We start from the raw sequence: 18,120 nt of genomic DNA, 5'->3' as shown, positions 1-18,120 counted from the left end.
TAGGTTATTTATTAAAAATAATATGTCAAGGAATTAATAGTATATAAGTCAGGCTGTTTGTAGTCAAACTGTAATAAACATATTTTGTTTGTTTGCTCGTTTCTAAATGACCTGCCCTTCAGAGGTCAGATATTTATCATTATAAAATAATTATTACGTCGATACATTATTCTGCCACTGAATGCATTCACTTTATAATAAATTTACATCATATTTCAATAAATTTGCACCTGTGACTTCACGGTTAAATTACACAATGGTAGATATCTACGTACCCACAACCAAAAACGTGAATAAATATCAGTAGCAGGAAATCACATGTATCTATGAAGTGTAATTATTTTGAACAACGGCCAAACTTTTAATTAACTATTTCTTTTATTCAACGAATAATTCACAAGATTTAAGAATGTACCATTCTAATTATAGAACATACATAATTTTGAAAAACACTTCTGAGAAAATATATTATAACCAATAGAAAAAATCTTTTTGAAGAAGTGCGAGTAAGTTACATCATAAAATATTGGAAAAATCCGTGACATCGGTTAGTAATTGAAGTAGTAGGTAACTACTTTGATTTAATAAACAAAAACCGATCGCCAATAATAGCTTGATTTGGAGAAACGCTGATGAGCAGGTATTAAAAGGCCAATAATTAAAGTTTGTCGTAACATATTGGATAATGCGCGGATTGGGGCGTAAACCCAGGAGATGCAGGATCGATTCCTACCGGGTGTCTTACTTTTTTCAAAAAGATTTTTTCTATTGGTTACAATAGGTATATTTTTTCAGAAGTGTTTTTCAAAATTATGAATGTTCAACGATCAAACTATTTATTAGGTAATTATTATGTAATATCTATCGTCAGCCGATAAAGCTATAGTCATTTTATTGAGATATTAAAAAATATTTCGCGTTAACTATATTGATAAAAACCTGAATCTATTAAAATTAAAGATTCTTCATCCGCCCTCTCGCAATAGGTAATTACCGGTTGGAATATAAATGAGGCTACCATTTGCAAAAACGACTCGTTTCCAAAAACATATTTTGCGGCAAAATGCAATAAATTGTTTTAAAGACTAATAAAATACTATTTTTAAGATTTTTTAGTTCGTTTGTAATAGAGTAATTCATCATCGGCACTACAACCCAATGTGGTTCTTGGCCGCCTCCAGGAAACGTCTCCACTCCCCTCTGACTGCCGCAAGCTCCCTCCACCGCCTTAGTCTCAGGGATGCTGTCTCTTTCTATACAGTCCAGCCACCACAGTCTAGGTCTCCCGACCCTCCTTTTACCTTCTGGTCTGTTGAAGAGAAGCTTCTTTGGTGGTTGGGTATCTTCCATCCTTGAGACATGGCCTGCCCAACGAAGTCGCCCCACTTTCACGTGTGCGACTACAGGGGGATCTTCATACAACGCATATAATTTATGGTTGTACCTTCCTAGTCACGTGCCATCCTTCTCACATACAACTCCGAAGACTCTTCTTAATATCTGTCTTTCAAAGATATCCAGCTTCCTCTCATCTTTTTTTGATAAAGCCCAGCATTCGGACCCATAGATTAATATGGGTCTGATGAGGGTTTTGTATAACTTTATATTAGTTTTCTTTGAGAGGAGTCTTGATCTGAAGTGTCTCTGTAAACCGTAGTAAGATTTGTTTGCCAGAGTAATCCTTCTGCTAAAGCCCGTTTCAGACGGGACACCGGTGGCGCGCTCGATATACTATAGGAGGCCTTTGTATTCGAATAAGTGGGCCTTTGTGTTATGTTTATGAACGCCCCAGAACTAATGAGTCAACGCGTGTCCGGTACACTTTTTCGTCGGCCGCTACATTCTCAAGCCGCCAATACACTTGTTTTTATTACCGCAGCCAGTTTTATGTTTTAATTTATAACGCGAAATTGTGCATTGACTCATTAGCTCTCGGCGTTCATAAACATACTTAATACAAATGCCCCTTTATTCGAATACAAATGCCTCCTAAATTATATCGAGCGCGACACCGGTGTCCCGTCTGAAACGGGCCTTACTTCTTGGCTGATGTCGTTTTGACGGATAATGCGTGACCCCAGATACAGTAGAGTAATTACTATAATATTTAAAATTGAAAACAGAGGGAAACTAATTGATTTCAATGTTATAAAGAATCTATATAATGTTTGAGACATTCACGGCTATTTTTTATCGTAATAGATTTTTGGGTTTCCACCGCGTGCATTTCTTCCTTCTTTCCTCGACGTTTTGGGCTCGTTGCAGATGCTATTATCAAGAGATATGTGTTATCATGAAGTGTAGTGTAGGTGTATGAATTCAAAACCCAAAAATATATTATAATAAAGAATCTATTTACATTTTAACGTTTGTATCAAGCCGGGTTTGAAAGTGAAAATTGTATTGAGCTGTAATTAACAATTTGGATGATATTATATAAATTATAAATAATATATTAATTGGTTTATGCAACCAAATAATGACATACCACTAAAGTTAGTCACGTGACCCAAAAGCTGAGCCCCTATTAGCTGATGTGAAAGGAACCATCTTTGAAACTGAATATTTTGTGGAATAATCCACATTTGAAAGTTTCGGTTATTTTGATGTGATATTTTGTATGTAATAAAGCCGGGGTTGAGGCTACTGTCTAAAAATTCAAAGGGTATTTTTCTTTACGAAAATATCATTCAAGGTTAATTTTTCAACAATATTGGAACGAGCCGTGTTTGCAAATAGTAGTCTCATATAAGAGATGAGTGTCGTTCAGGTGAGTACACGAAGCAACGGATAACCACGTATATATCCAAATATATATGTATTTTATTGAATCTTGATTCACATTCACATTCCATTACAGACACATGATTATTATAGATTCAAAACATGATAAGTACTTATAACAAATTTAATATAAATATAATAAACTACATGACACGATGAAAACAATATTATAATACGTATAAATATTAATAAAGGGAAGTACGCCAAATCATCTTCATCTCGTATGGCGGCAGGGGGCAGAATACAACACAGAAATAAAACCAAAGAAACAAATATACACGCGCAGTATGCCTTGATGCAGTTATTATTAATAATTAACCATTTTAATTTAGTTTCTATAATAACGGTTTCATGTATTACTCAAATAAAAGTAATCGAGTGAGAATTTGCTTTTTGCTTCATTATTGGCGGCATTATTTGAATAATTTTGCATGCGTATTGGAAGCTGCTAGCCAAAACCATACGGCAATATTTATGTGACAATACGTTTCCGCCGTATTGCGAAATCGCGTCCGTCTCGCTCGGAGCTGATCCGATTACACAAAGTTGGACCATATTTTAAGAATTTAAACTCCTCACGTAAATAGAATATATTATAGGAAGCAATTTGATTTAACATGGTTGTTGCTCTACACATTGACAGGTTTGCACCCCGATGTTAATATTTCAAAAGGACTAGACTAGAGGATGCTTTGTGGATAAGAAAGATACTTTAAAGCAGCACGATAGATGCACATTTTAGATCTAAAAGTCCAGAGAAAATATCAATAGATAAGGATGTGGACATACCTACAATATTGCGGTAATAGATTCCGTAAAATATCTAACATTGCAATGGACTGGATAAATCGCTGTGCGATTGGATGAACCTGGACAAATATTAACACCAGTTGACCAAATTTAAAGGTTGTGGAGAAGTGGGGAAGAAGGAACAGGTGAACATTAAGCAAAATTGAAACCCCCTCCAGCGCGATTCGCATCCCGGACAAAATATATATAAAAAACAGTAAGTTTGATAGTAGAGCAATAAATCTTTAAAGCAATACGCAACACTTTTTATTAGCAAATTAACGAATAAAACCTGTCATAAAATGTTATCTGAGATCAAAAATTTAGGCAAACATATCAAGTAGGAATTTTTTTTTAAATTGCTGTAAGTAGATCCAGGCGAAAGAAAAATCAGCACTTCTGGCTTATTTTTTTATTGTAGCGATAAAATGCGTTAAAGAAGGTGTAATTTTGGTATTACGAAGGATTTGTGAACAGTGATAACTGATAATATTTAAGTCACATTAAAATGCGCAATCAGCAATTATTATTCTTAACTACTTCAAGTTTATTTAACCAAGCGTCTTCGCAATAAAACTCCTTCTTAGCTTAAAAGTAATAGATGATTACGAAGGCTTGTGTTTATAATAATTAAAATTATTATTATTAGTGCCTTCTTTCCCAAAGCTTTGACTTTTACAACAGGTACAATTAAATAACATTATATTATTACAAAGAATTTGAACGCTACATAGAAGGAGCTTATGACTTTTGAAATTATTTAACAAACGCATGAAGCCGTTGGTAAACTCCACAAATATAAACATCGCTCAGTTAGTAGGTATTACGATTATATGACACTCACAATGGCTGCCATTTTTTTAATGTCCATTGTGATTACTTACTCGACTGCAGTTGTAAACGGGTTTACACAATTCTCATAAGATTTTTTTAACTAAATAATAATGGTGAAGTGTAGTATTATTAATAATTGCTGTTTATCTACCCACAATGATGGATTTTTTTTACAAGCCTTGAAATTTGGCAAATAAAATAAATGTCATAGTAGTAGTGTGAAGTCCTCTGCAAATGAGCTTGCAATGCGAAGTCACTTTTAGCTAACTTAATCAATCCTTTTTGTTCCAATGTCATGCATTTAGGCTCCGCTCTATAGAAGAACATTTTTTTTCAACATCTTTGAATTATTAATATATGTATATGTACATTAACAACAAGGTAACCAATAATAATTATTGTACGTAGGTATATAATATGTAACAAATCAAAGAGTGGTCAGACTGCCTGAGTGGGAGTTCTTTGAAACAACCTACCTAAATTATTTACTATTTGTATAGATAATTAATGTATACATAAATTTAGTAGGACCATGGCCCCTACAAAAGGGGGGGAGGCTGACAGGGCTCAAGCCTGGGGGCCCGGGCTCACAAGAGCCCAGTGACTTCCCGTGGGGGTAGGCAAATTGAGCGTCGCTTGGGGGCGCCAGTTACTTGGAGGGCAGCAAATCGAGGAGAATCATTTGGAATATATAGAGATAGCTACCTAAACTAAGTAATAACGAAAATATATTTTCATTAAAAAAAATCAGCTTACTGGTTTTATCGGGCTCGCGATATCTAGTTTACTTCCGTCACCCTTCGACGTACTTGGTGACCAGAAACGACATGTGCAGATTTTCGAATAATTAGTCTGATATTTTGTTAGTAATGTATCCGTGCAACACATTTCATAGATATTGGACTCATGAAAGGTTGATTAAAATAATGTATAAAAAATGGGGCGGCTTTTTGGTGCTGCCTAGGGGCGGCATTTTATCTAGGGACGTCACTGCAAGGGCCCGGCGAGTCGAGTCGACCAGATGAGTGATATAAACAAACATCACAAATTCTCTGTAATAGTAAAAAAAAGTCGCCTGCGGTGCTATTTTCCTTCAATAATGTTATTATTTAAAATTATGTGGTTATATGGTACAATTTTTAATTAGGTACCTGTGTATTAAAATATACAAAAAAAAACACTAAATATACACATTAATTTTAACGCGTACCTACACCATTTGGAAAAACCTACTGTAGAGAGCGTCACACTGCCTTTATCTTAAGCGATAGGTAGGGGGTCCCGCCAAAGATCCTAGCTTGGGGGCCCGCTTCAGGATGTGGGGGCCATGAGTAGGACAGTTTATGGAGATAATGAATGATGCATAAGTTTTTCTATATAAATATAGAATGTTTCAAAGAACACTTCTGTAAAATATTTTAAATGTGAGTAAGAATAGTTCTGCATTCAGCTGACAGAGTCATTCAATCCACCCCAGTCGTTGCGATCTATATATTATAACCAATCAATAGTTTGCTATTTAATAACATAGGCTATCCAGCTAAGGTTTAATTAATCTTTGTTGACTGTGTAAGGCCCCACAATATTTGCATATCAAAGACCGCTAATAATGTTTGTCTTCATTCTGTGCCAGGCACCAAGTTTCACTAGTATTATATCACTGTTAGTATTATTATTATTATTATTATATTGAAGATATTTCGCATTAAAATAAATACTTACGAACTTTTAAGATCCATTCTAGAGATTCAAAAATCTCTTTTAATTTTGAAATAGTTATAGTACTAAATAATAATTCACAATAATGATACAGCTACTATACTTCGGCTTAAATGAAATTCCAAGTAATCGGCTTTCTCATACAACTGAATGAAGCAGGCCAACAATAGCGACAACTTACGAAAAATAGCGACGCGATAAAAAAAAATGCAGGCCATCACGGAGGTTTTACTTTGGTCATTATAACGTACCAATATAATATAATGTTAACGTGGAAACTTTGCCGCAAATTGATTACCAGCCTGCCTCGCCATACTTTTTCACCATACTTGCCTGCTTCACCATACTTTCATATAACCTGCCGCCCCTAGGCCACAACAAAGATGTCGCGGACAATACGTTTCAATACGATACCTGCAAGCTCGATACTTCTCCTCTTCTACGATATCGAGTTTTGATAAATTGCCATGCGGAATGACGTCCCTAATGGTAAAAAAATGTGTTTTCAAATTCATCATGATATTAGTAAAGTTATCATATCAACATTGATTAAAATGTACCACGCACAATATCATCATGCTCGATCCTAAAGGGATCATAATTAATTTTTTTTTCGACCATGTCCGATCCTAATAGGATCATAATATGGGCCTCCACAGAGTAGAGGTGTGTATTAACAGATTTTGTTTTTTTTTTACGAGAAATGGATGTCAGCCACTTGCTCAACTTATTAGGTCCATACCACTCACACACAAATTGAAAAACAATATTTGTGTTCTTGTCAGATCCAGGATTCGAACCTGAGACCCACGGCGTGATAGTCCTACGCTTAAGCCGCGCGGCCACCGCGGGTATCAATTATTAGTATTGAGTGACATAATTAATTATGGGCCTCCAAAAAGTGGAAATTGTAAATATTAACAGATAATTTGAGCTTAGGAGAAATAAATATTAGTCACTTGCTCAACCTATCAGATATATTATACTCTGGGTCCAAGCACTCATCGAAAACAGAATAGGTAGGTACATAAATTTTCCAGACTCGAGATTCGAACCAACTTTTAATTCTTCATTCAGAATGTCATTTTCGATAAATATTGCTACAGATACCTATGTGTTGAAAACATCGTAAATACATAGTTATAAACATACTAGAATAGCATGAAAATTCAATAGTTTTGACAGAAAATAATTCACTATCAGGGAATGCGAGAGAAAATGATGTAATCTTGAGTAAAGTCTGAAATACAGACCGTAACAATAATCAATAGACTCTGTGCAATTTGTGCGCACTAGAAGGAATCGCATTAGCGCATATTCAAGGTTAAATTGTTCCACTATAATTACACAATATTTGTCTTGATTTATCTGTCTGCTGTTTGTAACAAGGAGAAAAAACATAATATACGAAACTATGCAGGAGAGAGCAAGAAAAAGCGAATTAATATGAAAAGGGATGAGGTGAGAGAAAACATAATATATAAATGTATGTAAGAGAGATAAATAAAGAAAGAATAATATATTATTGAAAGTATTATTAATTGTGCGCATCGACAAGAGTGCTGACAGATGGCACCGCCACCTGGTAACCTATAGTAAAACTATATAAAATAAACACTGGGCAACCGTAACTCTATTTTGAATAATGTGTGATTTAAGGTCGTTCGTTTCAAGAGGGCGGTGGATATTGTTTTGCAATTAAATTCTGTTAAACGGATGTAGAGAATGATTGTTTATTTAGTATTGCGGAAATAGATAGCATATATTGTGGACTTAATTTAATGAATTAAATTTTTGTAATTATGTCACACTATAAAAGATAAAGCCCGGAAAGTATTTAAAAATACTCTGCGTATGTAGACGATGTAAAACAAACGAAATTTGTACTCTTTAGATAAAAAAGCTTGGTTGTAAAACGAACTCGTGACGATCAAAAGATTCGGCTGCAAAAGTTAAAAATTATTATTATAACCAAGAGTCGACTACTATAAAACTGTTCAAATAAGAATGGCCCAATTTTCTTGGCTGTAAAATTACAAAATACTGTAAACAAATCTGGTAAGTATTATTTTTATTTAGGTGTTTAGTTGTTTTATTGGGGCGTCCATTTTTTAATTTATAAAAAAAAATATCGCACCAGGCTCACCCCAACGGACACGGCGGCCCCCATGCAGGTTCCCAAAAGCCGTAACAATTACATTATTTTTTGATACCATTTATTTTTATTTCAAATAAGGAATATAATTTGATACGAATTGGCTCGTCTAAAACTAGGGTTGCCAGATGCAACATTACGAATGAAGGACACATTGATTAATTGGAATGGTGGACATTATGGTAGTTTTAAGAATATTTTAAATGGAAAAACAATAATAAGAATATCTTTTATATATATATATAGGTAATTGATTAACAACGTTTATCACTGTATCTAAATGGAAACAAGTTTATACGGAAAGTGTAAGAAAATATAACTTTTAAGCTAAAATAGTATGTCTACTACAGCGCTCAAAATGGAAAAGTTTACGAACCGGAGCGCTTGACAGTTTTCTGAAGATATTTACATGGTTATCAATATTTTTCATAAAAATAAGTGTGTTAGATTTTCTATTATAATAATATGGCCTATCTAGCTCAGATGGTCAGATTATTTTTTCCACAAGACGGAGCGATAATTTTACAGATTTCATGAACAGGTGCGCTCTGGTCATTTTGAGCCCGGTGTCTTTAGAGAAATAGAGGACAAAGAAGAATCGTTTCTAAAATGGACGAAAGACATTATTTTGAAGTCGAAAAGAAGGCCATTATTATCTCACTCTTGCATATTGTACGGTAAACCTTACTAAAATAGATTAGATTTTGCGTTTCGAACAATATTATGTATTTATACTGTAGGCGACGTAGTGTAAGTTGCCGATAATGGCCTCTTAACGATAGATGTATATCTTAGAAACTTCTAAGTAGGTATGTATCTGAATTGTGCTCTTAGTCCCATAGAATGTTTAGTATTACAAAGGTGTATAATATAGGCATCATTATAATATGTACAAACAAAAACATTTACCTGCGTGGATCTATGAAAAATTCAACTTACATATAATGCAAAATGAATAAAATGCACATAATAATCATCTACCTATTGACTGAATAATATAAGATAGAAGTTTTATTATCTACCATTATCTTATAGATTTTTTCCTCTTAAATAATGAACCTTTTTCTGGAAACGCCACTGAGATAATGACATGCATCTTTTCCTAGACAGTTTTTACGCCTGGTAAATCCGGCCCTGCGAATATCTCGATATTCATAATACTACAGCCCTGTAATTTTCTTATCGCATACATTAATAATTACATACGTAAGAATGATATCTTTACAAACATAATAAAATGTATCTCAACAAAACATTGTATGTACCAGACTCACCGCAATACACTGGTTTGTTTAATGTAATCTGTCAGTAGGCGGTGAGCACATACAATTATAATTATTTTATTCCATCAAGGTATTTATTATTTAGTAGGTATCTAGTAGTTAGATAAACAGACAGGTATAATAAGATCACTATAAATAATCCTATCTTCACTTCTACTAAAGTACATAAAGTTATACATCAGCTAATAGGATTTCTCAAACTTTTTCTGCAATGGAACACTTCGTAAACCCGGAAATTTTAACGGAACACTTAGCTTATTTTTTTGGTTGGGTAATTCCTATAAGTAGAAATTTAAAAGAAAAATATTAAAACACATTATTTATTAAGTAATTATTTTTAAATATAAAACTATAATATAATGTAAACATAAAAATATGAATAAATTGATGATTGTGAGTCCTTGAATTGCATATCTTGATATCAGACACAATATTGATAAGTCGCATTCTAATATCTGGTGTGGCGTCAAGCCTGTTCCTGCACTTTGACTTCGTTGCAGCATAAAAAGAAAATCCCGCTTCGCAGAAATAGGTTGTAGAAAATTTAAGTAAAACAATAATACCTTGTTTGGAAAAATTGGGGTACTCTTCTGACAAACTCACCCAGAAATCATTTAAAGGCTGATCTGTGTATTTTTATTTCAAATTAAAGTCACTATTAAATCAATTAGATTTTCAAAGTCACATGATTTTCAATGATGCAAAAGATTTGTTTTCAAGTTATGTATGTGTTCTAAAAATACTTTGGAAACTTCTTCATCTACTTTAAAATTTAATTTAATGAGAAAAGATGGTCTTCCGTCTGTACCTAGATATTTGACGTCATAAACATCAGTGGATATTGATAATCACTCGCCGTCAATATGATGTAGAATATTTAATTATTTTAGTTTTACTTATTTTACTTACATATACTTAGTAGAAGATCTTTAAATGTGTTGCAGTGTATAAAACCTTTTCAAATTGTCGCGGAACACCAATTCAGTTTCGGCGGAACAGCGGTGTTCCGCGAAACATAGTCTGGGAAACCCTGACTGCTATATAGTCACATCGATAAAATTTAATTCCTCGAAAATGTTTACTTTTTAGTGACCAATAGCATGCTAAAATTGCCGTTTAATGGAAGTGTTTACTTGAAATGGGCTTCCACAAAATGAGTGACAGTTAAACAAGAAATGATTGTCAGATATTTGGCCAACATATTATGGATTCTTACACCGAATCATGCATGCATCGAACATGCAATTGTTTCTAGGCGCGGAAGCGACTCTATAATAATTATTCAGAGATGGTACTTTACTAGTTCGGCCAACGTGGGTGCTTAGTTAATGCTGTATGAATTTACATAGTTTATTTACTATTAACTCTTATTATTATAAATAATAATGTACATGTTTATTAAAAGTAATAAGTTCATAAATATATTTTTACTTTTATTATATTTAATGCCGTCCTTAGGCAGATTTAAAATGGTCTAGTCTCAAAATCAGAGCTCGAAATGGACCGGAGTGCTCCGGAGCACTCCGGAGCACCGTTCTGGTTCGTAAAATCGGCGACGTTGTCGTTCCGTCTTGTGAAAAAAATAATTTTACCGTTTGAGCTAGAATGGCCATATAAGAAAAAATCTAACACATCTATTTTTGTAAAACTAGATTACTATGTGATTTTTTTCAGAAAATTAATGAGCGCTCCGGTTCGTAAAATTTTCTATTCCGAGTGCTGCTCAAAATGTATGCAAAATCGTAATGTACATACCTAATTATTTTACTATATTTTAAACTGACAAATGTAACGAAGATCTTAAAAAAAAACTACGTACATAATTTGATATTATCATCTATTGACGATTAGAGCCATCTAACAACGATGGCTTTAGATACGTGGAGCTCTAGACTATTGTCTGAAAAATGTAAGGCCGGAGCTGATTTATAAAAGATGTAATGATCATATTCGTTCTTTAGTTTATCGCCATTTATCATTTACCCCGAAAGCAACTCATGATCTGCCTACCCCCACGGGACGTTACTGATTATACCTCCTTTTTTATAGAGTAGAAACAACAGTGAATTTTCAACACACAATACCTCTCAAAAGTAGTAAGCTATCGACAATATCGCGTAGGTACTAAAGTCGGTAAAAGTGTAAGAAAATATTATTTTATACCATAATTTTATTTAGAAGATTAATAATTTCGCACAATAAGGTATTGGCGATTCGTATAAGGTACAAGGGGAAACGGAATAAGTCCAAACTACCTTCACCATGCACGGTGCCCTGGTTTGTCGAGTAGAGTCTGAGCAGAAATGACCCCAAGCTGATAATTCGATTAACTAAAACCAAGTCAGAAAATGGCTAAAAAATATTTGAGTCCTTGTAGGCAGAAGTGATTCGCAGCTCTGCGATGAATGTGGTCCCCAGGACACCATAGTGATGCAATGCAGAAAATTTTAACGACACATGGTCCTGCGACGTGCAGATGTCTCTAAGGACTTCGAGGTGCATTAGGGGAAAAAAAGAACTCGATAAAATTATAAAGCTTTAAAAACAGCATTGGATAGTGGGCCAACGTGAGAGAAACAACGGATTCTCACGCAGAGCAGAAGGGACGATTTGACAGCCGGTCGCTTCGGTAAAATTATAAAGAAGGATTTTCTTTACATATTAGTTTTTCCTATAATTTAGTGATTTGAGAATTACAATTTGCTCGTTTCTGCTGTCTACTACAGAAATATCTAAAAATGGATCGAAAATATTGACAAACTATTTTTATATTTTGCTGATGTCAAGATTCTGAGAAAATATAGCATGAAAAAATATTGACTATTTTACATCGATTTATTGTTATTTTATGTTTATAATTCAATATGATATATTATTTTTTAGACATAAATATTGCTTGCGGTCTGTTGCCTAGACCTGGTGTACACAAAACTACGTGACAAGATATTGATGATTGAAGATCCGGTCATCCAAATAGATTAATAACGACAGGAAGTTTGCTTACATACTGATAATCATCAGCAGATGCTATCAACGATATCATGGAGGTCATTCTATTTTTCCTACAACGTTTTCGCAGTTAAATTGAACTAAATAGTCATCATAATCTGTCAATTGGAAAATCACCCTTATAAGTACGTATATAATATATATATAAATATATTATTGAAGTTATACTTCTTTTGGCGCGTTTGGGAAAACAGATCAGAGTGTATTTTTGGCGTGTGACGAAGTTGCGCGCGCCGATGCAACACATAATTTATTGTGTTATATATTTATTTTGGTCTCAAGGGTACATGCGCATGCGCATAGTGTCATTTAGTTAGTCGTTCAATACAACCAAGTGAAGAGCACGTGTTGTAAACATAACCAATATTGTGTCATAATAAATATATATGTTTATGAACAAATTTCTGGAGACTAACATTCTACACTGTTAATTTATATTCATAAAACTTTATTTATATTGGAGTGTATATATATATTTTTCATTGTAAAGATTGTGTATCAAGATTTGAGGATATATTTATGGAAGTATTATTTATGAGTAAATTATATACCAATAAATAAATAAATTTTAAATAAAAATTGGTAAATAATTTTAATTCATCATGGGCATTTCTGAATCCATTATAACCGCTGTATGGCAAAGATGAGTTTTGGTCCAATACAATAATTAAATTACAATAATTATCATGTGCTATATGAGACACAGATGAATCGCATACGTTTTCATCAACCTAATCCACTGTAATATTAATAGACTCAGTTAACGGCTTATTTTGTTTTGTTATGCCAAAGAAGTATAACGTCTACGCGCGTACATAAGTACACATACCGACCAAAGGAAGCTACAAACCAAAATCGAATAACCATTTATTTACCGAAATAGAAAACTGAAATTTGGAAGTGCTCCAGTTGCATAACTCTAGTTAATTTTGTGGTAGTTAGGTAGGGCGCATTTGGCCATACTGTTATTTATGATCAGGGCTAACCATTGAAAAAAATACAATTTTTAATTAACACATGTTTATGTTTATGGCATATTTTTTCGCATTCGGGAATTATAGCTTCCTGGTTGGCAAATTATGGGAATGAATTCCGACCATCAATCGAAGTATCAATTATGTATTTTTTTAAATTTTATATAATGTTTCGCGCAATAGGATTCTCGGTGGATAGTTTAGTTGGATAGTAGATATTCTTTGGGCATGTTTTTTTAAGCATGATATAGGTAGACGAGAATTTAAATACCTATAACAGAAATTCGATAATAATTCATTTTAAAAAGTGCAATATTTTGTGTCATTCTAAGGCTCACGTTTGTAAACTTTTACCCATATAAATAAAAATGCCCATTAGCAAATATTTGTTTGAAATGTATGTAAGTACAGGAAATATTTATATTAAATAAATAAATATCGCAACACTAGTAAAATACAGTAGTAACTCGAAAAGGTCATAATATAAAAGGAGAGCGTTTTGAAACTTCAAATCTTTCAAATATTCTCTGTAAATAAGAACAGTACAGGAAAAATCTAGCTAGACGTATAAATAACTATTTATTTTTATGAAAAATGCATTAAGTATCTTTTTTAACAGCGTATTTCATTTTTAATTAAAACATAGACAATTTGAATTACCCTAATATTTCTGAGTGAAAAGTATTTTCTTAGGACATTAAAAATTTTTAATGACCTTTTTAATTGTCTTAGTTTTTTAGATATCTTTTGGTATCATAATTTAATTAGGACAATATTTTACTAGATTAAACAGTATTCTAAAATTAATAATACACTGAATAAGATGTTTTTTCGCTGGAACTATTTGAATTTAAGACACGGAAGCAATTTATTGGAATAGCAAAAAGAAAAATGAACCCAACCGTATCCATAACTCTAAAGCGACTATTTTAGACTTACTACAATACTTTACTATATTGCGATATAATTTAGACAGTTGACATCGTAAAAAAATGCGCACTTTAATCAAACCAACACTTCATGAGACAACGCATCGCTACTTCCGGTAAAAGAGTAATCATTTCCAATTGTCAGTAAATTTACATACGTTTTCACGAAAACACGAAAACAAAAACGAACATGGGAATTTGCACAAAAACATTTCAATTTTAGCAAATAGTTGTGATACATTTGTTTAGTTGGCTGTGATCAGATTTATGTAGATATAATATATTTATAAGGAAACGCAATAAAACGTGTATACACAATATGTTATAGCATTGTAGAAAAATCTCAATAATTATTTATATGTACATTTTATTTCTACATCTAAGGATGTTTACAAATATTTGTATTTCACGTAGATTTACAACAGCAAAAAGCGACCTACTAACTCTCAAATTCTACAAGTGTGTTGAAAGAGTTACTGCTATGTACCTATGCATCTAGTCATATGGGTCGAACAAACACTCCAGAATGTATGTTAACCTTGTAAAATATTTTTAAAAGAATTTCAATTGAAAATTAATATTTTTTTCTGGTAGGCTTTCTATCACCTTTAGCCTAGGTGTATACAAAGTCTTAATCTTCCCCTGCTAATATTAGTCATAATTATCGCAGATATGTTAAAAATCATAAATGTAGAGTACCTACACCCATTAATGCTGCTTCTTTTAAAACCATGTTGATCTAACCTGAATGACGAACATGACGACTATTCCAAACGAGAGGGAATACTGCACTGGCGGTGGTGGTCCGGTTGACCAGCCTCCCAGGCAACCCATGCAACCCATCATGACGAGGAATAGCGTCCCGAGGAGTTCTGCACATCCCCTGCACGCTGCTTCGCCCGGAGATACTCCGCCCCAGCCATCTCGAACCCCTGTAAATAAAAGAAAACAGAAGGTATTAATTATCTCTGAATCACAAGCATTAAATTCATCACTTCGTATGGTGCCGTCTTCCGTCGAAGGTTCATGATCATTGCCATGGCCCCCACATCCTGAAGCGGGCCCCCCTACCTATCGCTAAGGATAAAGGCAGTGTAATGCTCCACAGTAGCGTTTTCCAAATGGTTTACGCGGTAAAATCAATGTGTATATTTTTAGTGATTGTTTTAAAATTTTAATACATCCGTTTGAATTATGGAGTTGTCGAGTATCGATACACAAATAAAAATTGTATCGTACAAACACATAATTTTAAATAATAACAATATGGAAGGTAAATAGGGCCGCAGGCGACTTTTTTTGCTATCAGAGAGAATTTGTGACGTGTATTTATATCATTTATCTGGTCAACTCGCCACGCCGGGCCCTTCTTGAGCCCGGCCCCCCAGGTTAGAGCCCTGTCAGCCCCCCCTTTGTGGGGGCCATGGCCATTGCAATTGGTGTATGTCTCAGTTGTGTACCAGTCGAATTAATTCTTCAAGTTTTATCACCCTGTCAATTCTTCGTATTGTGCATATGTCCTTAAGACGATACTTCAGTGAAACGGCAAATAATTTTCGGTATTATATTATTAATTATTAAATTTATTATATATTAACGGGTATTAATTCATAAATTAGTTAAGTAATAAAGTTTAGCTTGCCCACTCCACGTGCATTTTTGTTGCATGGCAAATTTTTGATAAAAAAACTGAACAAAGATAATAATGTGTCAATCTACCTAGTATGTATGCAAAGTGACAGAAGGTGGAAAATTTTATCTTTTTGAAGTTATACTTCTCTAGGCGCGTTTGGAAAATCAGATCAGAGTGTATTTTTGGCGTGTGACATGTAACACATAATTTATTTTTTCACACAAAAATAAACGCACTCGATTGGATTCGAACCACCGATTGTTCGGTTATCAGCCGAACGCGCTACCATTACGCCACGGTATAATACTCCAATCGTCACGATTATACAGTATAATATTATAGTTTAAAATTGTTCTCTTGCCTAGGCAGCAAATTTATTATTGTCGGCCATTTGCAATTCCTTACGTAAACAAACTATTAAACGTCATAGTGGCAGTTGTTACTTAAAAAAAACAACGATAAATAATTATATAATTTAGTAATATACTCGTAAGTTAAAGTGTATAGAAATAAACCAACGGCGTTCCAATAAGCGGTCCTTTTCTTGAGTGTGTTATTTAACAAGATACTTAAGAGCTTGTCGAAGAATCTAAGTTATCATAAGTTTTTTTTTGTTTTGTTACGCCAAATAAGTATTACTTCTAACGCGCGTACATAAGTACACACCGATTTTTTTTAATCTTGTGTAAAATGAGTGGATGGTATGCAAGTGACAGTGGATGCGATTTTTTTTTGTTTTTTTTTTTTGACTAGTATAAAATAAGTGAATATAAAAATAATAGTTTTGAATTAGGAATTTGGTTTCTGCTCTTGATAATGTGTAAGTTTGCAGACTATTTGTTTGCATTAGCAGAGTAATATATTATTATGTATTACGTTGGTAAAGAAATATACTATAGCTACACTTACATAATATGTGCAGCGTGCACACCTCGACAAAAATGTTTAAATGTTTGGTCTACAAAATGACTTTATGTTTAGCTAGGTAACTTACATGCATGGGCACTATTATATCTGTTTTTTTTTAATAAATGTAATCAAATAAAATGAACGCCGCTGATATTATAAAAATCCAATTACCTACCTACAGTCGTTTGTAATAAACAGGTTTTTTTTCTTTGATATATATTTTATAATTAAAAATAAAAAAAAAAACACTATTCACCATTCCTGCACTTGTATGGTGGAGGAAACAAAATAATATTATATGGAAAATGAAGCACATCGAATCAAAATTGCTCTTAGAACCAAATCGACATGGAGTGGATCTGAATAGTATCTTCAAAAGGAACCTCGCATTCTGTTACAAGTGTCACGTGTTCGACCAACGTGTGTAATGAGCAGGACTTGACGCCCGGCGAGAGAACAGCCGTTGGATAACTAATGCCGTAATACAGTGGTACCCAAGGGGCATTAAACGACCACAAAGATCCCGTAAAACCCGCTGGACCGACGAAATCATAAAATTTGGTGGATGTACGTGGCAGCGAAGAACTAAAGACAGAGTAGAAGTAGCTAGGCGATCGACCACGACTGATGACAATGAAGCACGACAGTGTCATGCTATAAGAATAAACAATTCAGTAGGTATGTTGTTATACACAGTGATTCCTTGAACGGTTGATCACAGACAATTTTCTATTTCTATTTTGCGGTAGTTTAGATGTACATAATAGGTGGTTTCTAGTATACTCCAATTCTACATCATATTGATATCACGATTTAATTGATTTCTTTTTCTACTTAAATTTCATAACTTTTATGCGTGTATCACAGATGAAGCTCATTCATAAAGGATCATGTTAATAGTATGCAGTAACTGTTTCCATAATATATTTGTGTTTCCTTAAAAAAAAACACCGAAGTCCACGTGTATATATTTGAGATTATCTATGAGTGCATCTTTCTAAACAATCTAAAAATCTTTTCGTAATTCGACAATACATGTTTGGGAGATAATACTAATTCTAAAGCTAATACTATGGCATTTTTGACTAAAGCGATTTACTTA

General features: G+C 33.5%; 1 protein-coding gene across 2 annotated transcripts in view; it reads right to left on the bottom strand.

Moving 5' to 3' along the window:
* The window catches only part of LOC147079635 (aquaporin-like), a 156,181-nt gene that overhangs the window by 9,555 nt on the left and 128,506 nt on the right, over positions 1–18,120 (bottom strand). For both annotated transcript variants that reach the window (XM_085942644.1, XM_085942653.1), the window contains one exon: positions 15,221–15,408. In XM_085942644.1, coding sequence (XP_085798770.1) covers positions 15,221–15,408 — 188 coding nt within the window. The remainder of the gene's footprint in view (positions 1–15,220; positions 15,409–18,120) is intronic.

Source organism: Rhyacophila brunnea, unplaced genomic scaffold (genome assembly GCF_057557595.1).
Source record: "Rhyacophila brunnea isolate RB1 unplaced genomic scaffold, BYU_Rbru_1.0 scaffold_1, whole genome shotgun sequence".
Taxonomy (NCBI): domain Eukaryota; kingdom Metazoa; phylum Arthropoda; class Insecta; order Trichoptera; family Rhyacophilidae; genus Rhyacophila; species Rhyacophila brunnea.
Note: the sequence above shows the minus strand (reverse complement) of the source record. Positions and strands in the feature narration are given on the sequence as shown.